This window comes from Cervus elaphus, chromosome 28 (genome assembly GCF_910594005.1).
Source record: "Cervus elaphus chromosome 28, mCerEla1.1, whole genome shotgun sequence".
Taxonomy (NCBI): domain Eukaryota; kingdom Metazoa; phylum Chordata; class Mammalia; order Artiodactyla; family Cervidae; genus Cervus; species Cervus elaphus.
In genome coordinates, this window is record NC_057842.1 from 62,972,479 (window position 1) to 62,994,708 (window position 22,230).

Consider the following 22,230-nt stretch of genomic DNA (forward strand, 5'->3'; position numbering starts at 1 on the left):
TAAAAATGTGACCCATAAAACTGCCTGGAATTGCAGTGGAGAATAAACACAAGTGGGATGTCGTTCCGTTCAGTTCAGTCCCTCGGTCGTGTCCAACTCTTTGAGACCCCAGGGACAGCAGCATGCCAGGCCTCCCTGTCCACCAACTCCCGGAGTTTATTAAAACTCATCTCCATTGAGTCAGAGATGCCATCCAACCCTCTCATCCTGTGCCAACCCCTTCTCCTGCCTTTAATCTTTCCCAGCATGAAAAAAGTATGGTCTGTTCCAATGAGTCAGTTCTTCGCATCAGGTGGCCAAAGTACTGGAGTTTCAGCTTCAGCATCAGTCCTTCCAATGAATATTTAAAAATGATTTCCTTTCGGATGGACTGGCTGATCTCCTTGCTGTCCAAGGGACTCTCAAGAGTCTTCTCCAACAACACAGTTCAAAAGCACCAATTCTTCGGCACTCAGCTTTCTTCATAGTCCAACTCTCTTATCCAAACATGACTACTGGAAAAACCATAGCTTTGACTAGATGGACATTTGTTGGTAAAGTAACGTCTCTGCTTTTTAATACGCTGTCTAGGTTGGTCATAACTTTTCTGCCAAGGAGCAAGCGTCTTTTAATTTCATGGCTGCAGTCACCATCTGCAGTGATTTTGGAGCCCCCCAAAATAAAATCTGTCATTGTTTCCACTGTTTCCTCATCTACTTGCCATGAAGTGATGGGACCAGATGCCATGATCTTAGTTTTCTGAATGCTGAGTTTTAAGCCAACTTTTTCACGCTCCTCTTTCACTTTCATCAGAAGGCTCTTTTCTTTAGTTCTTCTTTGCTTTCTGCCATAAGGGTGGTATCATCTGCATATCTGAGGTTATTGATATTTCTCCCGACAATCTTGATTCCAGCTTGTGCTTCCTCTAGCCCAGCATTTCTCATGATGTTCTCTGCATAGAAGTTAAATAAGCAGGGTGACAATATGCAGCCTTGACGTACTCCTTTTCCTATTTGGAACCAGTCTGTTGTTCCATGTCCAGTTCTAACTGTTGCTTCCTGACCTGCATACAGGTTTCTCAGGAGGCAGGTCAGGTGATCTGGTATTCCCATCTCTTGAAGAATTTTCCAGTTTGTTGTGATCCACACAGTCAAGGGCTTTGGCATAGTCAATAAAGCAGAAATAGATGTTTTTTCTGGAACTCTCTTGCTTTTTCAATGATCCAACGGATGTTGGCAATTTGATCTCTGGTTCCTCTGCCTTTTCTAAAACCAGCTTGAACATCTGGAAGTTCACTGTTCCCGTATTGCTGAAGCCTGGCTTGGAGAATTTTGAGCATCACTTTGCTAGCGTGTGAGATGAGTGCAATTGTGTGGTAGTTTGAGCATTCTTTGGCACTGCCTTTCTTTGGGATTGGAAAGAAAACTGACATTTTCCAGCCCTGTGGCCACTGCTGAGTTTTCCAAATTTGCTGGCATATTGAGTGCAGCACTTTCACAGCATCATCTTTAGGATGTGAAATAGCTCAACTGGAATTCCATCACCTCACTAGCTTTGTTTGTAATGATGCTTCCTAAGGCCCACCTGACTTCACATTCCAGGATGTCTGGCTCTAGGTGAGTGACCACACCACTAGGACATGTCATAGATTGTTATAAAAGTGGTCCCTGAAGAATCACATCTCACTACACCCACAAAGGGGCTGATTCTGACTACTTGCTGAGCCAACGGGTCATGACAGAAGCAGAAGCTTGGAAAGCCGCTGTTCGAGGGAACCGGCATTCCTGCTGCCAAGTGAAGAAATTCAGGCTGCCTCACTAGAGCAGAGGGTAAGAGCGGAGCAGAGACGAGCCAACCTCACTGGGGCTCCTCAACCAAACCACCAACCACAAGACGGGAGCGGGCTCATCCGGGATCACTCAGTTCAGACCACCAACCAGCTGCCTGCAGAGCTGTTCCTCAGACCCATAAACCTGTAACAGTAACAGAGAAGGGCTACTCTCTTAGAGCCACTGTGGTTGAGTAGTTACCTGGCATCGACTGATACAGGGTATTTCAAGAAAAAACAAAGGCTGTTAAGATTCTGAACTTCTAAATATGTGAGGACCTCAAACTTGGAAGCGCAAGTCTTCAGGAAATGGTAACCATATATCCTCTACACTTACAAGATTAGTTAAAATTCCTTGGTTTGGATCTTACATCCTTAAACTGGTTCTAACCTACCTTTTCTATCCTGTTTTTCATCTCAGCCCCTGACATTTTCTCCAAGATGCCAGTTTGAAAAGTTGTTCCAGTTCCCTGAGGTTTATTCCCATCCTTCTAACATTAGTTACCCACATTTAAGACCCAATGTAAACAGTGTTTTCCTTTCCTGTTCAATTTTTAGCCAATTTAAGTAATTTCAAAATACTCTAGTTTTTCTTAATTCACACTCCATTTACTGTATCACCAGGTACTTTATTATCTAATAGCATTATTTAACTATGAATGTATGCGCCAGATTCTGCAAAGTCTATGCTACAAGTCTCCAGAGCTCTCTTAATGCTCCCACATAAGAGGAATTTAAATATTTGCTTAAAATACATTTATAAATATGTGTGTAACTGATTGAATTTTAACAAATCTTGGCTAAATATAGGTAAGGCGGGAGAGGCAACATTTTTTCTAATGAGGTGCACTGTGCAACTCTAAATGCTAAAAGAGAAACAATGAATCAAGAGACTCTCCTGGAAAATACATAGTTAAAAGTTATACAGGGTATCTGACAAACACATTAATAATAAGTAAACTTTCCATTTTAGAAGCAAGGCTACTCACATATTGGTTGGTTAATTTTTGAACTGAATTTATGTGTGGGAGTTGAGAAAAATAAGGTAATTTCTCAACTTTGACAGCATCTCAAGGAAAATAAGTACAGCAGCAGTTTCATAGTTAAGACCACACGTTTTCAAAAATCCTTGGTTTTGCAGATAAGTAATATAAAATATTATGAATGGCAATTGAAGATTACATCTTCCCTTCCCCTATTTTAAGTTAGGACCAGGAAGTGTTAAGGAGACAAGCAAAATTCAGTAAAGCTTTCCTTTACTAAGTATATTCTGGAAAGTATATTAGTATACTTAGTATATTCTATACTAAGTATATTCTGCAAAGCAGAATTTAATGTCTCTAGCATGCAATCATTCTAATTATGAACACCTAAATTATTTCCCCTGGGCATTACCTAAACTTTTGAAGTTTAAATGACTTATTACTCCCTCAATACCTAAAGTAATTATCACTAATTAACAAGCAAGCCATCTTTTCTTCTGATTTGAAGTGACCTACAAATTAACTTAAGATAGTCTCTAACAATCAAGTCTGGTTTCCCAAGGAGAATGTTTAAGAATTTTCAAAATTCTTGCCACTACAATTAAAACGAAGCAAAAAACGCAGACAAAAAAATCAACTTGTATCAAATAAACGAAAGAAATATATACAAAGAAATACTGTAACTGCACAATTTTAACTTAGTAGCTCTCAAAGGTTTTAACTTCATTTTTGTTTCTCACACCAATAAGGCACTAAACATAGTTAATAAAGGCATTAAGGTCTAAGTCAAATCCCACCTCTTCAATAAAGCCTTCTGATACCCCAGGCTGAAGTGCTTACTACCTATTTGGAATTCTACTGAAACTGCTGCACATGAAATTAAATTCTTCTTCTAAATAATCACCAACAATTAACTGATTAAGACACAGACTAGAATCAATATACAATTTAAAACAGAAAGCCACAGGTTTACACGTGCAGCTACAAAATGCTCTCAGATACCTTTTTTTTTTTTGGTGAAACAAAGATGCACTATACACTATGCCCTCATTTTAAAATTTTTTCTTAAAAGAGTAAACGGCATTTCTGGCAAGATCCATAAAATACTATTAAGGGACTATCTTTGTGGAAGGTGACTGGACATCTAGGGTGGGAAGGAGATCAAGTTTTCAGTTTGTCTTTTAAAAAATCATTTTAACATACCACATTTTCAATTTAAAAAGAGAATAAAAAATAAAGCAAGTATGTTGATACACAGCCTTTGACTCTCTTCAACTGTCATCTTGAAGTGACATTTCAATCTTTTCTTTTTGGGGGGGTGGGGAGTGGGGAGGGAACGATGCTTTGCCACTTGGCATACGAGATCCTAGCTCACCTGTGAGACCAGGGATTGACTCTCACGCCCCCTGCAGTGGAAGCAGAGGTCTAACCACTGGACGGCCAAGCATGTACCTAAAGTGATGTTTAAATCTTATTCGTTTACTTCTTACTAGTCTCCTGTATCTTTTTGTAAGCACAGAATTTCAGTGACATCAAAAGGTCAACAAATCTCTGCTTTAATCAGGTCAACTAAGGATGCTGAATTTGCCACCCTTTTTAACCTAGTAAAAGTGAATTGTTTGAGTAATTGTTTAAGTAATTGCTTGTAACTTCTGCTAAGAAAGTAGAAATGCTGAAGTTCAATGTGCACTGAAGCTCCGTGTGCATTTACACAACGGTCACAAAGCACTGGCCTGGATCTGTTCCAGATTAACTCCATTTCTTAATACACCTGTGTGCCTAGTTGCTCAGTCACATCTGACTTTGCGACCCCATGGACTGTAGCCTATCAGGCTCCTCTGCCTATGGGGGATTCTCCAGGCAAGACTACTGGAGCGGGTTGCCATGCCCTCCTCCAGGGGCTCTTCCCAGCCCAGGGGTCAAACCCAGGTCTCCAGCATGCAGGCGGTTCATTGTCTGAGCCAGCAGGGAAGCCCAACATACCTATGTTAACATAAGAAGAGCATAACAGTCAAAAACATTAATATATTCCTTTTCTTTTTTCCACTGTTTCTCAAAAGGGCACTGTGGGTCTTTGTGGGTCTTTAGGCAGAGAGGTACATTTCAGTGGTGTGCAACTGTCCTGGTGACTTCAGAAAATGTAGCATCCATGGCCCATGAGCACTAAATGCCAGTTATCATAACCCCAGTCACTGCAGTAACCAAACAACTGACCCCACATATTTCCAGATGTCCTTGAATAGAGAAATGCAGTGGGAAAAAGCACTATGCCTAGCTGAGAAGCACTGCTTATATGAATTATGGTATGAACAAAGGTATGAGATATGTGTGTGTGTATGATATGCAACTGAATTTCCACAACAGCAATTTCACCTTTTAAAATAATTATTAGGGACTTCCCTGGTGGTCCGCTGGCTAAGATTCCACACTCCCAATTCAAGAACTAGATCCTGCATGCCACAACTAAGTATCCCACAGGTAGCAAGGAAGATTGGAGACCTCATGTCACAACTGAACCCTGCGCAGCCAAATAAATAAAATCTTTAGAAAAGATTTTATTTAGAAACCTAAATAAAATGGTTATCAGTTTTGGTAATAACCAAAAACCAGTCATTACTCATTCATCAAGCAGTCATCCAGTCAGGTATATAATGCTGTCAACAAACACCATGTTCCAACAACTCATTCTTCAACTATTTCAATACCATAAGTTTTTAAATGAACAATCATTTTAAAATCCTTTCAGAACAATTCTTCTACTGGAATGCCTCTGCTGAAACTTCCAAACAGTGTTCTGTATAAAAGATATAAATCACACTTTGCTGCAATTATTTGCCTTTCTCCAGAGGCTGTAGAATCTTTGTGGCCAAGGAACACGCTCACGGTCGCCTGGTCCCCATGCAGGTGTTCAATAACAATGCTGAAAGCGTGAGTGAATGCTGGTCTTGTCTAATACAAGAAAGTCCCAAGTCCCAACTACCATCAGTTTTTATATATAATAATGATACAGATGTTTTTATTCTAATTTGTTTTTTAAACAAGTAAGCATTATCCAGATTACAACTAGCTTAAAAACATGTAAAGAAACCTAAGATTTTTCTTTACAGACACTCCCTTGTGCCCATGTCTACCACCTTCCCCTCCTTTTATTTTTAAAATAAAAGTACTTAAAGCAAATGCTCATGTAAAAGCAGGGCATGCTTCCAGGAAGCAGCCCAATATAAAGAGCAAAACAATACTGTTAACAATAGGAAAAACTTAAACATTTCTCATTTCTATTCTACGTCTCAGAACTCAAGAAATCTGTTACTCTCCCAAACCTCATTCAAAAGGAAAGAAAAATCTGTAACAGAAAAGAGTAAGCAACTTTATTTCCGTCAGTTTCACTACATTCTCCAGAAATTCACCTTTTGTTAAGATAAAAAATTCAGGATATAAACTAAGTCATATTTTAAAATCCACGCAACAGTGAGGGTTCCACAAGCACCAAGCATCAACACTCACAGAATGCTAACTCTGAAGCACACTAACTCTGACAAATATTTACTCATCTTTGCCTTCCTGAAGCGTGTGAACATTCCCGTTTTACAATGAAGCCTCAGACAGAAAAGCTAAACAATAAAGGCAGATGCAATTTCTAGCTCCTAGTATTTCTAGCACTGTTTTTAGACCGCTCTAATAAATCCTGTAATTGTTAACCATTGCTCTGCTCAATTCCTATCTGAAATGTTAAGTAACAATGGCTATGACACAATTTTAAAGAAACAATTGTTTCCAGTTATCTCCCATCTAGCAAAACCAAATAGGTAACCAAATATATATACACACACACATATAGAAAATGTTCTACAGCAGATCTGAAACATCAGATACACCCTCATATTCAAATAATGGAGATCACTTTTAAATGCAGTCACATTATTGCGGGATTTTAGTGCCTGCAATGCTTCATTTTTGAAAATCACAAACCCAGCATTTGTTTTATCACTATTTCAAGTAGCACTGGTCAGTAAAAACAATGTACATGTTGTAAGACTAAACACTTGAAACTGATACAGGAAGTTTCTTTCATGCTGACAAAAAGGAAGACTGCTTCATGCATTAAAAATCATTTTAAAGTGACAACTATCTATGTTGCACAGCCTCCAAATGAAACCAACTTGTATGAGACTTCACTTTCCCAGAATTATTAATTCTGCTTATAATTACAGCTGCTCAAGAGTATTTACAGTAATCAGCCTTAAATCCATCAGTGGAAACTGCTACCTGAAAAATGTCTTTCAGCAAAGATACACTTTTCACGGACTAAAAAGCTAACTTCACTTACAAATGAAAGAGCTCCTTTTATGCATATCTTACTAAAGTTTTCTGGCTTTAAAAAAAAATCTAAGATAAACTTTAATATCTACAAGGCCAATTAGGAATGAGTGGTTAAAGTCAGGATAGTGAGATTAGTAAATTTCAACAATTCTATAATCCTAGGATTCAAAGGAATGACATAATCTCTAATTATGGCAAAGGTATTCACCAGACCTATATTACCTTTTAAGTGGGTGGCTTTCACATTGCATTTATTCCCAGAAAGTCACCTTGCGGTCTCACAAATTTGTTTTTGGTTTGCTTATTTCAAGAAAATGAACCACTATCAAATAATCTGTGACAATAAGGTGCAAATAACAATGGAGAATTTTGAGTATGGGATCAAGTATCCCTGATCTTGTAAAGCTTTCAGAGAGTGGAGGCTAAAAATTAAGTGAAAATGTGATCGAGTCTGATATGCTAAAAAGGCCCACCATTGTTTCACCTGAAGTTCAGTATCTTTCCTAAACAACTTCTCTATAATATGTTCATAAGCTAACTCAAAATGCGACCCCTAGAAATTCTTTTGCTTCCTCAAGAAGATAATCTAACCAAAATCTTCACCATAGCCAGCAGCAGCACCTTGAAATTTCAAACCTAACTGGAGGGTATGTAATCAAGTCCAAATGTAGACACAAACTCCCCGATTTCTATCAAGCAAACAGTGCTATTAACATTCCAAATCCTGGTTAGAACGCAGTTACTGGAAAGCAGCGTCCTTGTTGCAAAAAAAAGAGGAGGGTAAGGCCTGAAACTGACCTGAGCACGGGTCCACATAACCTTCTCCGTTCCACCGGGAGGCCAAACAGGGACGGCTCCAAGCAATAGAGGGGTGGGTAGGCGGGGGAGGAAGGGCAGACAGGACACACACTCCTCCAAGGGTGAAAGCAAAAGAGAAGCGGGCTCTGGAGAAGCCACCCCGTAGGGACATTCGACCCTAGGATACACACATGGTTTCCCTCCGCCGAGGAGAGCAGCCTTTACCATGGAAGCGGGACTCCTAGCAAGTAAAGGCAGGAGGGGACGACCCCCGCCCCCTACCCCCGAACGTCTCGCCGGCTGGAAGGGGTCGGCGGGGACTGCTCCTCGGAACATCAACAAAGGCCCCTTCAGTCCTAAAGCGAAACTCGAACAACAAAGGCCGGGAGACAGCGAGAACGGGACCGGGGGGCGGGACGGATGAAAGCAAGCCAGCGGAGGCAAAGCTATCAAACCAGTGGGGGCGCAGGCCCGTCGAAGTGGGGAGCAGGGGCGCAGAGGCGCGGGGCGCGGTAATCCCCGGTGCACAATGAGAGGAGGAAGCGGACCTGGCCTCCATTCCCGGCTTACCCGCGTCCACAGCGGCGAGGGCTGCAGACCTCGCCGTCTGCATCTCTCGGTGTCGGGGACCGCGCAGTCCCGAGTTCGGGGAAGGAGAGGGGAGGGGGGGTTTCCATCCTGACCACAACTCCCTTCCCCCAGCCGGGAGCAGCCGACAACAACCGCCACAACGGCAGCCACACAAAGGCGCCTTCCTGGTGCTCGCCGCTCCCGCCCGGGCGGCGGCGCCGACGATGCCAAGGCAGCGCCGACCACCGCTCGGCCGCCAGGCGCTCGCTCGCCCTCGTCCCCCTCCAGCAGCGGGAAAGGGGGAGGGGACCCTCGGCGCCCTCACCTGGCACAGCTGCTGACAGTACTCCGCGGCCGCCTCCACGGCCGGCACCCGGCTTTCCCGCAGCCGCCGCTCCAGCTCCTGGAGCCGCTCGCCCAGGCGCTGCAGCTCCGCGGCGCAGCCGCCTCCGCCGCGACTCAACCTCTCCTGCTCGGCCTCCTCGTCCGCCATCTTCACACCCCGCTCCGTCGCGTACGCACCTGGGTCACGTGATAACACAATGCCACGTTCGGCGGGGTCACGTGCCGGGCGCGCTCGCACGCCGCCGAGCACGTACAAAGGGCCCGGCGGGGAGGACGGGGGCGGGCAGGGTGGCGCGAGGCCGCCGGAGGGAGGTGAGGGGAAGGGGAAAGCAGGAGGGCGGGGTTGGGCGGTGCGGAAAACCGCGGCTTACTTACCGCGAGCGGGAAGTGGGCAGCAGCGGACGACAGGGGCGGGCCGGCGGAGGCCTGTTCTCGGTCACGTGGGCGCCGCGACGCGGGGAAAAGCCTAGGGAGGGGCTGCCCTTTCGAGCGTCCGGATCCCGGCGTGGCTCTCCCCAGTCCCCGAAGTCTGCTGCGGACACATGTCCCAGCTCCCCAAGAGGACGGGTGAGGGGGCGCTCTGGGTGGGGTGGGGTAAGGGCTGCATTTGCGATTGGCCCGAAGGCAGGCCAGAGGCAGGGGAACTGGGAGCAGGTAAAACCTACCCATGGACACAAGCCCGAGAGCCAAAGCGAGACGCTGGACTGTCAAAATTGCCCCCAACTTCTCACCGGGATGGGGAGGAGAGATCTCCTCCCACTGCCTGAGGTACCAGATCTCGTCCCACTCTCCTCTGCAGCCCCAAGAACGCCTCTCCCTTGGAAATACAATCTCTAGGGGGTGGAGGCAACAAAGAAAAATAACAATTGGATCACAGCAGAATGAGGTCCAGTCAGTCCTCAGTCTGGAGAACGGAGCAAACCCATGAAAAGCGGAGCTTAAAAGATTTCATACTGTGAAATTGTGGACGTTGAAACCAGGTGATTTGAAACCACGAAGACATTTCTGGAATAAATGATAGCCAACTAATCTGTTCCACCGCGATTTAAGACTCTCCTACACACTACAGAAATCACCAACACTGAAACACGTTGTATATGAAAGCTCTTGGAAGTAGGTCAAGACCAAAAAAAGACAGCAATAAGGACTTCACTAAAAATCCCAACGGAGGTAAAATTGTAAAACAAAACAATAAGGTTATCTAGAGTTATAAGTTTAACAGCATTTTTTCCTGGCGCTGTAAATAGAGATGGTCTTCTGAACCATATTTTATTTACAACCTGAAAAGAATGGATACTTGGCACTTGAACAAAATAGAACTAGAACAAAAATTCAAGTGCGTAAGTAAAGTTCAGACTAAAATATTTTTTTAAGTAGTCTAAAATTAGACAAAAGGCTTATCTTCCTTACAACTGGTCTACAGAAATTCAGGAACAATGATAGTGATGAGGTATCTAGAGATTTCTAGTATTAGTAGGAAACATTCTAGACAGTTTGTTGTCCAGAATGAATGTTTTGTAATGCATCAGTGATGGCAGTGTTTGACAGTGGGCACAAAATTAACCCTTTATGAAAACAATTATCAGCTAAATAATAATACAGCATGGGTGTGCTGATATTACCTATTAACAACACAGGTTCTTCAAATATTTACGAAGAGAAGAGTCTGTGGAGTACACTCAAAGACTAAGGAACAAAGATACAAACGTGTCATTGAGAGCTAAAAACCAAAAATTAAGGTAGCTAATGGATATTAGTATTTGTAGCTCATGTTCCCAAGTGGGGTATTTTAGGTATCTAAGCCAGATTTCTCCAATGTATGTTATCGTCAGATGCCAGTGAAAATATAAAAAATGAGAAATATGAGATTAGCCACCAGTAAATCCAAAACATCTAAGGTATCAAAGGCCAGCAAGGCATATTTTCAAGTATAATGCCTTACACCACACCTAATATATAAAAAGAAAGAAAAAAAAGGAGAAAAGAAAGCAAAATATATCCAAAAGAGATGTATCCACTTATTGGCTTAAAAGCCCGGAGAATGTCGATCATTTCCACTTCCTGCTCTTGTAAGCCCTAAAACCAAAAAGATTTGATTAACAAATTGATTTTAAGCATTATCACTGTCTTGCAAATGTGCCTCAGCTTGGACTACTAAGTCGTTCACTTTTATTTGGTATCTTTCCTCCCCACCGCCCCGTTCCTACATTCCTGCTTTAGAATCTATGGAAAATGCAAGGATTGGAGTGAGGGGTGTAATCACTTAACAATCATTTATTGATACTTTTGCGCAGGGGAAAATCAAAGGTGAATAGAAACTGTCCCTGCCTTGAGGCAGCGTACAGTTTTGAGGAAGAGTGACCTGCAGTGGCAGTCCCTCTGACAAGTGCTCTATTATGAAAATGAACGTAGATTCAATTTGGAACGCCAAAGGTGCTAGCTAGACATGTCCATCGAATCTCTACAGAAGTGCAGGTTTTTTAATTAAACGAGGACTGGAAATTCTATGCTTTGACAAGTCGATCTTCTCGCAGGAATTTCATTATATATTTAAAAAGGTGTATCTACAAGTACACAATGTATTATTGCGCTTAAGTCTATTTGGTCTTATATTAATAATAACATACCTGTCAGGTCATGGGAATCATTGCACACGCGCGCACACACCCCTACTTACTGAGACGTTGCTGGGGGGGAATTCAGAGGCCTGTCCACGCAGAAAACAAGCATAAGCCCTGGGCCCAAGAGACTCAGCGTCTCTGGGGACCTCAGTGTCTGCGTCGCGAATACCCCGTACCCATATAGGACACAGCGCGACTGCTATGGATGTGATATAATCATGTGGACCTTCACTCCCGAGAGACTCGATTTCAGAGTAAATTTGGGAGACAGAAAAAGCCCTCCACTCCACCCCTGCGATCAGCAAAGCTGGGGAGACTCTTAGGGGACAGAGATCACTGCATCCAGGCCGCGCCTGCCAGCCTGCTTCATGAGTTTCCCAGGCTGCGTGAGCCCCCACCTCGCCAGTGCACATTTTCCCCCTAAAATTCTTGAAATAGCAGATCCTGGGAGCCGGAAGGGCGCGGGGCTGTGCCTGCTAACAGAGCCAGAAGGCCGCGCCCGGGCTGCGGCGGGCGCGGCGGATGGCTCAGGGCTGAGGCCCCCAGGGCGCAGAGCAACCCCGGCCCGCTGGGAGAGCCCGCGGGCCGCAGAGGGCGGAGGGCGCGCCGCCTTGCCGCCGCCCTTTCTCCCTGCCCCGGCTTTCTCCTGCGGCGACTGGGAAGGTGCCTGGGGCTGGAACCGGGCTGAGGTTGCCTCCGATCCGCTCGGCTAGCCGTGTCCTCGGGTCCGCACTCGGGCGGGGCTGGGCTCCCGGGGCGCGGCCGGGCGCTCGCTGCCCGGAGGCCGGCGCTTAGCAGCCGCAGCCCTGACATCTGGCGGCGCGGCTCTTCCACCCAGCCCTGCGGATCGAGGCCGCGGAACCACTGTGGATCCTGGCTCAGGAGTCGCGGCCGCCCGGGACCTCCAGGCCGAGGGATGCTGGAGCCTCTCAAGGGAGCGGCGGGGATGCTAGAGTCTGTCGTGCGGAGGCCCCGACGCGGGCACGGCTGCTGGGTCTCCGGCGGGCTCTACCTGCTCTTCTCCGAGGGGCTGGGCCGCCAGGCCTCAGACAAGCCGCCTTCTGAATCTCTGAGGTGAGGGCCGAGTCTGTCTGGGGATCGGTCCGGTAGGAAGTATCCCCCTGCTCCCCACCCCACGCCGCCCGGAGTCTGGGAATCACTCATTGTCTGCAGACACAAAGAAGGGGCCTGGGTTGGAGGTCTGCTGGAATTGGTTAAAAACACAGCACACTTTGCCGAGGAAAACATCTTCCGTGAGACAGCAGAGAATGGGGTCCGCAGTTGAGAACAAGAGACAGGTGATGTGCCAGATACTGAACGGATGCCAAAGGCACCGCAACCGCCGGGCCGCGTTTAAAAGGATGGCTTGAATTCTTTCCAGAAAGAAGATAGCATATATATTTAAATGAAAGTGAAAAAGTGAAAGTGGTAGTTGCTCAGTCCTGTCAGACTCTTTGCGACCCCATGAACTGTAACCCACCAGGCTCCTCTGTCCATGGGATTCTCCAGGCAAGAATGCTGGAGTGGGTAGCCATTCCCTCTCCAGGGGATATATTTATATGAAAAAGTAGTTAAATGAAGAGGGATATTTGTATTGCCTATTTGGATTTGTCTTTCTTTCCCTGAGGAAAAGCCAAGTGCGGGTGAGAAAAGACTAATAGCATTCTAAGGAAAAATACTTTTAATAGAGTGTCAATTATTCAAACATATTAACCTAGGTGAAAAGAATTGCAAAATAAAGCAAAATAAAATCTTGAAATCATAAATGTGGCCTATGCTGTCTCAGGGAATGCTTGTGTTGATTCACAGCATCTGTCTGGAGAAGAAATATAGAAACTGCCTTTAGAAAGGCAATATAAAAAGTGCCTTTTTCTTATTTCTAAGTATTAATCATTGCATTTCCTTTACCTCATTGGAAATCCATCAAACAATATCACTTTTGTGGTATCTGGATTTTTAAAAACAGGATTGTCAAAGTGTGATGAACTTGGAAACGCACAGGTTTCTTTTACTATTTTAAGACATCAACTTCTTAGGAGTTTTGCTGATTTCTGTGATTCATACAGGTATATTCTTCAATATAACAACAAAAACAATAATAATAGCATCAGTTTGGGTGTTCAGTATTCTGTTCATACACTGGACCAGATCAGTCCCACGAGATGCTGACCCTCTGTCACACCCTTACAAAAATGTTCATTTACTCTGATTCCTCTCTCCACACCCTCACTCTCTCGACCACACCCTGTGTAATCAGGGCTCCTTGGATCAGTCTTCCTTTCTCTTGGTAGTGGAGTGAAGTCTGGATGTATCTGTCATCAAAGTTGAACTGACTGATGTGTTCTGCTTTCCCTTAGCTCACATGACACCCCCCCCTCCACTTTCCATACAGAAATAACCACCCTTCAAAACTCCTATCGCTTCAATCTATTATTTACTGCATTTTGATTTGAAATCCCTTATCTTGCCTTTTATTACAGTCCATGCTCGTGAGCCTATAAGCCCTTTGAGGGTAGAGATCGTGTCTTATATCCAGGCTCCCTTCTGTATTATTCCTTGACACATTTCAGGGTAAAAATGAGTAGTCAATAAATGTCCGTTGAACTAAATTCAATTCAATTTATTTTGGGCAGTCATAGATAATATATTTATACTTATCCTCATATTATCAAAAATATCCTAGACTTTACAGAGTGAGTAATGATCCTCTCTAAACACCGTGTGTGTGCTAAGTTGTTTCAGCTGTGTCCGGCTCTTTGCAGCCCTGTGGACTGTAGCCCACCAGGCTCCTCTGTCCATTCTCTAGGCAAGAATAGGATTATCTAGGCATTTAGATATGACCTAAACAAAATCCCTTATGATTATACAGTGGAAATGACAAATAGATTCAAGGGATTAGATCTGAGAGACAGAGTCCCTGAAGAACTTTGGATGGAGGTTCATGGCATTGTACCAGAGGCAGTGATCATGACCATTCCCGAGAAAAAGAAAGGCAAAAAGGCATAATGGTTGTCTGAGGAGGCCTTACAAATAGCTGAGAGAAGAGAAGTGAAAGGCAAAGGAGGAAAGGGAAGATTTACCCATCTGAATGCAGAGTTTCAAAGAATAGCAAGGAGAGATTAAAAAAAAAAAAAAAGCCTTCCTCAGTGACCAGTGCAAAGAAATAGAGGAAAATAATAGAACAGGAAAGACTAGAGGTCTCTTCAAGAAAATTAGAAATACCAAGGGAACATTTCATGTAAAGATGGGCATAATTAAGGACAGAAATGGTAGGGACCTAACAGAAGCAGAAAATATTAAGAAGAGGTGGCAAGAATACACAGAAGAACTATGCAAAAAAGATCTTCATGACCCAGATAACCACATTGTGATGGTGTGATCACTCACCTAGAGCCAGACATCCTGGAATGCGAAGTCAAGTGGACCTTAGGAAGCATCATCACTGTGAACAAAGCTAGTGGAGGTGACAGAATTCCAGTTGAGCTATGTCAAATCCTAAAAGATGATGCTGTGAAAGTGCTACACTCAATATGCCAGCAAACTGGCATACTGGAAAACTCAGCAGTGGCCACAGGACTGGAAAAGGTCAGTTTTCATTCCAGCCCCAAAGAAAGGCAATGCCAAAGAATGTTTAAACTACCACACATTTGCACTCATCTCACACACTAGCTAAGTAATGCTCAAAATTCTCCAAGCCAGGCTTCAACAGTATATGAACTGTGAACTTCGAGATGTTCAAGCTGGCTTTAGAAATGGCAGCGGAACCAGACAGCAAATTGCCAACATCTGTTGGATCACTGAAAAAGCAAGAGAGTTCCAGAAAAACATATACCTCTGCTTTATTGACTATGCCAAAGCCTTTGACTGTGTGGATCACAACAAACTGTGGAAAATTCTTCAAGAGATGGAAATACCAGATCACCTGACCTGCCTCCTGAGAAATGTTTATGCAGGTCAAGAAGAAACAGTTAGAACTGGACATGGAACAAGACACTGGTTCTAAATAGGGAAAGGAGTACATCAAGGCTGTATATTGTCACCCTGTTTATTTAACTTATATGCAGAGAACATCATGAAAAATGCTGGGCTGAATGAGACATTAGCTGGAATCAAGATTGCCAGGAGAAATATCAATAATCTCAGATGTGGAGATGACATCACCCTTATGGCAGAAAGTGAAGAAGCGCTCTTTCCCTTCGGCAAGCCACTGAAGATCCTGGTGTTGCCACGGGCCACCACCCTGCCCGGTGTGACCCGTGTTGTAAGAACAAGCTGAACCCAAAGTCCTGCTTCTGCCGCGGTGTCCCTGATGCTAAGATCTGCATCTTCGACTTGGGGCGTAAGAAGGCCAAAGTGGATGAGTTCCCATTCTTTGGCCACATGGTGTCAGATGAGTATAGCAGCTCACCTCTGAAGCCCTGGCAGCTGCCCGTATTTGTGCCAACAAGTACTTGGTGAAAAGCTGTGGCAAAGATGGTTTTCACATCCGAGTGGGGCTCCACCCCTTCTGTGTCACCCGCATCAACAGGAATTTGTCTTGCGCTGGAGCTGATAGACTCCAGACAGGTATGCGAGGTGCCTTTGGAAAGCCCCAGGGCACAGTGGCCAGGGTCCACATTGGCCAGGTCATAATGTCCATCCTTACCAAGCTGCAGAACAAGGAGCATGTGATTGAAGCCCTCCGCCGGGCCAAGTTCAAGTTCCCTGGCCACCAGAAGATCCACATCTCCAAGAAGTGGGGATTTACCAAGTTCAATGTGGATGAATTTGAAAACACGGTGACAGAAAAGCGACTCATCCCGGACGGCTGTGGTGTCAAATACATCCCTAATCGTGGTTCCCTGGACAAATGGTGGGCCCTGCACTCATGGCGCTGCCCCCTTCTTGATCATGCTCACCAATAACTGCTATTTCCTGTCAAAATCAAATCAAATAAAAAATAAAGTGAAGAAGAGCTAAAGAGTCTCTTGGTTAAAGAGGAGAGTGAAAAAGTTAGCTTAAAACTCAATATGCAGAAAACTAAGATCATGGCATCCAGTCCCATCACTTCATGTCAAATAGATGGGGAAACAGAGACTTTATTTGGGGGGGCTCCAAAATCACTGCAGATGGTGACTGCATCCATGAAATTAAAAGACACTTGCTCCTTGGAAGGAAAGTTATGACCAACCTAGACAGTATATTAAAAAGCAGAGACATTACTTTACCAACAAAGGTCCATCTAGTCAAAGCTATGGTTTTTCCAGTAGTCATGTATGGATGTGAGCGTTGGACTATAAAGAAAGCTGAGCACTGAAGAAATGATGCTTTTGAACTGCGGTGTTGGAGAAGATTCTTGAGAGTCCCTTGGACTACAAGGAGATCCAACCAGTCCATCCTGAAGGAGATCAGTCCTGGGTGTTCATTGGAAGGACTGATGCTGAAACTGAAGCTCCAATACTTTGGCCACCTGATGCGAAGTACTGACTCATTTGAAAAGACCCTGATGCTAGGAAAGACTGAAGGCAGGAGGAGAAGGGGATGGTAGAGGATGAGATGGTTGGATGGCATCACCAACTCGATGGATATGAGTTTGAGCAAGCTCCGGGTGTTGGTGAAGGACAGGGCGGCCTGGTGTGCCGCAGTCCATGGAGTCACAGCATCGGACATGACAGAGCGACTGAACTGAACTGAACTGAGGTAAGAAGAATGGAGCGGGTTGCCATGCTCTTCTCCAGATGGTAAAGAATCTGCCTGCAATGCGGAAGACCTCGGTTTGATCACTGGGTTGGGAAGATCTCCTCGAAGAGGGTACGGCAACCCATTCCAGTATACTTGCCTGGAGAATCCCAATGGACAGAGGAGCCTGGCGGGCTACAGTCCACGGGGTCGCAAAGAGTCAGGCACAACTGACCGACTCAGCACAGCACACCTCCAGGAACCTATTTACAGCCGCCTTTCAAATATTTGGGGGAGTCTGCGTTAATCAACCAAATTATCTGTAATCAACCGTTATGGCAAGCAGAATCAAAAGATGGCAAGATAATTGTTCAGTTGTTACACTGTATCAGATAAACTGCAAGAACGCAGGCTCTAGCGTTCTCTTTCACAAACAAACTGTGCTTTAGATCTAATTTAATTTTGTCTTTGCTCTCACATTTTGTTACAATATTGTTTTTTCTTTTATTGTCTGCTCAAGAGAGTCTAAATTTCCAGTCCAATTGTTTTTTTTTTAACATAATCAAATCTTTTCTCAATTTTTTCACCATGAGATTACTCACTGTCATTTAGTGCAATGCTTAATATGAGACCTTACCACCTTCCTAGAATTCTAAAGAGAAAAATAAATGTAAGAAGATTACCTCTGACTCCAGATAAGGTTTATTCTTCAGTGTCTGAATTATGTTACAGGAGAACCTCTAAAACTTTAGTGTGCATCAATTCACTTGAAAATTTTGACTTAAATGCAAATTCTCAGGCCACACCTCTAGAAAGTCTGGTTAAGTAGACTGAAGTTGGGCTCTAGAAATCTGCATTTCTAACCATCACTTTGGGATCCTTCAAATAATATGGTTCCAGACCTAGAGTTACCGAATTTCTACCTTCCTCTCCTTCCCTCTGACTCATGGCCATTGTATCTATTTTGTAGAAAAGAAAGAAAAAAAGGCTAAATAACCTCTTTCTTGCCCCACCCACCAGTGGGCACAAATCTGTTTTCAAAAAAGTTATAGCCAATTCCTCAAAATTTGCTCTAATCATCCTATTATTCAAAGCCTTTGTTTTGTGAATCATTTAACTCCTAAGCTCCTAGTTCAATGAGAAGCTTGTGGGAGGGGTGTTTTTAATGAGTATGCATTTTTGAACCTCTTCCTCATGCATCCCCAGAAAAACTCCTTGTTAAGGAGAAGAACATGATTACTTCTTAACAGCCCTATGAGAAGTGGTGTGAAGGGGTAGGAGAAGAGTTCAAAAATTTCCCTTTATTTATCAGTCTTATTAAAGTGCATCTTTTTATACATACAAGGGTAAGTGGACAGGGAAGAAAGACTTAAATTTGATTTGTAAATTCCAAATATCCATGGTTCTGAGACTTCCTATACTTGCTAATTAGGTGCCATTAGTTTTAAAATTATAAATATAATTTGTGTTTGCATAAAATTTTCAAACAGCAAATAAAGATATAAAATAAAAAATAAACATCTTCCTCCATTTCTGACCTCCAAAATCAAGTCCCACCCTGTTACTTGGCTCAGCAGTGGTTTACTTAGTCTTAAAATTTTATTTTCACTGGTGATCCAGTGGTTAGAACTCTGCACTCTCACTGCTAGGAACTGAGGTTCAATCTCTGGTTAGGGAACTAAGATCCTGCAAGCCATGCAGTGGCCAAAAAAAAAAAAGAATTTTCTTCTGTATATATAAGCAATGTATGCTTATTACCACTCTTATTTTTTAACAAATCTATTCATGCCACTTAGTTGAATGGTTTTCCATTTTGCTTCTTTCTCTCAATAATTTATTTACAAGTTTTCCATATCGGCATTCCTTTTAATGGGCATATGATAGTCCATGGTATAAATGAAGGTAATTTAATTAATCATTTCTCTGATGGGCAATTAGGTTATTTTTTGTTTTTTTAAATAAAAATGCTGCAGAGACCTTCCTTGTGCATATATTTGATTATTTGAATAGGTAAATGAGTGGGATAAGTTCTCCAATGAAGAATTGTTAAATGAAAATAATTTGTGATTTTAATTTACTCAGATGTTGCTAAATTGTGCTTCCAAAAGGTTGGACCAGCTACAGTCCCATCAACACTTTAGAAAGGTGTTGAAAAGAACCCATTTTCAAGGAATCCTTCGTAGAACTACGTTTTGTCAAGCCTTTAAAACAATCTCATCATTTAAAAATAGCACCATACTTTGATGAGCATTTCTTAAATGTTGGGTCAAATCGAGCAGCCTTTTTTAAGCTGAAGTAGAGTCGATTGACAGTGTTGTGCTAGTTTCGGTTGTGCAGCACAGGCATTCCGTATTTTTTCAAATTATATTCCATTATAGGCTGTCACAGGGTTTGGGGCCTACTTCCCTGTGTTATACGGTAAATCCTTGTTACCTGCTTGTTCTACTCATGGTGGTTTGCATATGTTAATGTTGTGCCTCTCAGCTGTTCTCCCCACCTTTGGGGACCAGTAGTCTGTGAGTCTGTTTCTGGTTTGTATACACATTCATTTATATTATTTTTTAGATTCCACATATAAGAGATAGCCTACAGTATTTATCTTTCTCTGTCTGACTTACTTTACTGAGTATAATCATCTCTAGGCCCATCCATGTTGCTGCAAATGGCAACATTTCATTCTTTTTATGGCTGAGTAACATTCCGTTGTGTGTGTGCCTGTGTGTATGTGTGTGTGTTCACACCACATCTTAAGCCAGTCATCTGTTAATGAGCATTTGTGTGTGTGCGCCTGTGTGTGTGTGCGTTCACACCACATCTCAAGCCAGTCATCTGTTAATCAGCGTTTGTGTGTGTGCGCCTGTGTGTGTGTGCGTTCACACCACGTCTCAAGCCAGTCATCTGTTAATCAGCCTTTGTGTGTGTGCGCCTGTGTGTGTGTGCATTCACACCACGTCTTAAGCCAGTCATCTGTTAATCAGCGTTTGTGTGTGTGCGCCTGTGTGTATGTGTGTGTGTTCACACCACATCTTAAGCCAGTCATCTGTTAATGAGCATTTGTGTATGTGTGCGTTCACACCACGTCTTAAGCCAGTCATCAGTTAATCAGCATTTGTGTGTGTGTGCCTGTGTGTGTGTGTGTGTGTGTATTCACACCACATCTTAAGCCAGTCATCTGTTAATCAGCGTTTGGGTTACTCTGTGTCTTGGCTATGGTAGACAGTGCTGCTATGAACATAGGGATACGTGTATCTTTTCAAATTAGAGTTTTCTCCTTTTCAAGATGTAAACACAGGAATGGAATTGTTGGATCATATGATAGTTGTACTTTGAGTTTTTTGCAGGAAGTTCCATTGTTTTCCATAGTGGCTGTACCAATTTACATCCCCACCAAAGTGTGGGAGGGTTCCCTTTTCCCAACACCTTCTCCAGTACGTTGTTTGTGGACTTTTTGAAGATGACTGTTCTGACAAGTGTGAGGTGATACCTCACTGTGGTTTTGATTTGCCTTCTCTGATAATTAGTGACACTGAGCCTCTTTTCGTGTGGCCTTCACTTTTGGGCAAAAATTTCCATTGCATTATGAGGTCTTAGAGCTCCCATTCAAGTCTATATCTTTCTCTGTAGACTAAGTACATTATAAATTTAACGTCACTCTTAATATTGGTATTGCTTTTAGCAAACTCACAATAGAAAATTTCGGACCTTCTACAAACATTTAATGAAAGGGTCTATGGATGTCACACTTTGTAAGGATGATGAGAAAATGTAAAGATAAGAAGACATTATTCATACCCTAATGATCTTATTTTCTGGGATATTAACTGGCTTTGGAACATCTTACCCTGAATAGATTTGCTCTGAGAGCTGCCTGGCATACACAGGGGGGCCCTGGCCCCTCGGACTGTTTGAGGCGGTCTGCCCTGATGCTGAACCTGATTGGATTGTAATGACTCTTTGACCCAGAAATTCGCAGTTGGAATGCAGAGTCATTTGATATGTGTGTGAAGCTGAGTGGATGGAGATAGTGAGGCATACACCTGTGAGGTGAGTTGCTGCAGTAGAAGAAGAGGCAAAGAAAGCCAACTCGCTGGGCAGGAAATGAAGCCGATGTGTAGAAAGAAGCGGAGCCTGCGGGGTCCCGAAAAGCCAGTGACCGAGCGGGTGCTTTCCGTGAGGCCTGACATCCTTGTGGTCCCTGACTGACTCCCATGGGTGAGTTAATAATATCCCTTTTTACTTAATTTCACAGTTGTAATTAACAGAATGTTGACTCAGATGGGGAAATGAAATAAACAGCCGCGAGACAAAGGAGAAACTAAGAAACACGTTAGGTAAGTGACATGTGTAGAGAACAGCTCAGCACGTACGACCGAAGGTCCGGCAGGTGGGATCCAGCGCCGGAAGGGTAGATTAGAGCTGTGACTATCACAGCACCGCTGACAGTCCTGTGTCTGGCCACACCTCGCGGCTTGCGGAATCTTACTCCTCTGACCAGGGATCCAACCTCTGCCGGCAGCGACAGCATACAGTCCTAACCACTGGACTGCCAGCCTGTTGACCGTTTTGAGCAGCACAGTGACGTGATAACGATAACTTACCATCTACTGAGTGTTGTTCGTAATAAAATGCCAGGCAAGCATTCCTGCAGTGAGTTTCCATTTTCTTCTCCGGGGGATCTTCCCGATCCAGGGATCAAATCTCTGTCTGTGGCATCTTTTGCATTGTTAGGTGGATTCTTTATCACTGCACCACCTGGGAAGGCCAAAAATGCCAGGGAAAATCATCTTATGTGCATATGTTCATGTAATTGCAACTATAATGACAGCTTATAGAAATTATTATTATCCACAATACAAATAAGAACTAGTGAATTGAAGGTAAAGTGGCTTAACTAATCCTCCACCCTTAGCTTACTCCAGATTTGGGGGCTCAAATCTGATGTTGTTGTTTAGTCGCTAAGTCTTGTCTGACCCTTTTGCGACCCCTTGGACTGTAGCCTGCCAAGCTTCTCTGTCCATGGGAATTTCCCAGGCAAGAATACTGGAGCAGGTTGCCACTGACCTCCAGGAGATCTTCCTGACCCAGGGATCGAACCCACGTCTTCCACGCGTCTCCTGCATTGTATCAG

The 22,230-nt window shown here is 43.6% G+C and overlaps 2 protein-coding genes and 1 pseudogene across 3 annotated transcripts in view; 2 read left to right on the forward strand and 1 right to left on the reverse strand.

Moving 5' to 3' along the window:
* ZNF292 (zinc finger protein 292) overlaps positions 1-9,329 on the reverse strand; it is a 94,899-nt gene extending 85,570 nt beyond the window's left edge. The window contains exons 1-2 of one of the 2 annotated variants that reach the window (XM_043890546.1): positions 9,199-9,329; positions 8,804-9,000 (exon numbers count right to left, since the gene is read on the reverse strand). In XM_043890546.1, coding sequence (XP_043746481.1) covers positions 8,804-8,971 — 168 coding nt within the window. In that variant the 5' untranslated portion in view covers positions 8,972-9,000; positions 9,199-9,329. Of the gene's footprint in view, positions 1-8,803; positions 9,010-9,198 lie in introns of those variants that run through there. The other variant, XM_043890547.1, reaches the window with a different exon arrangement.
* Positions 9,330-12,352: 3,023 nt separating this feature from the next.
* CGA (glycoprotein hormones, alpha polypeptide) overlaps positions 12,353-22,230 on the forward strand; it is a 69,563-nt gene continuing 59,685 nt past the window's right edge. The window contains exon 1 of the mRNA XM_043890550.1: positions 12,353-12,518. Within this exon, the coding sequence (XP_043746485.1) occupies positions 12,361-12,518 (158 nt within the window). The 5' untranslated portion in view covers positions 12,353-12,360. The remainder of the gene's footprint in view (positions 12,519-22,230) is intronic.
* On the forward strand, positions 12,713-16,348 carry LOC122685213 (annotated as a pseudogene).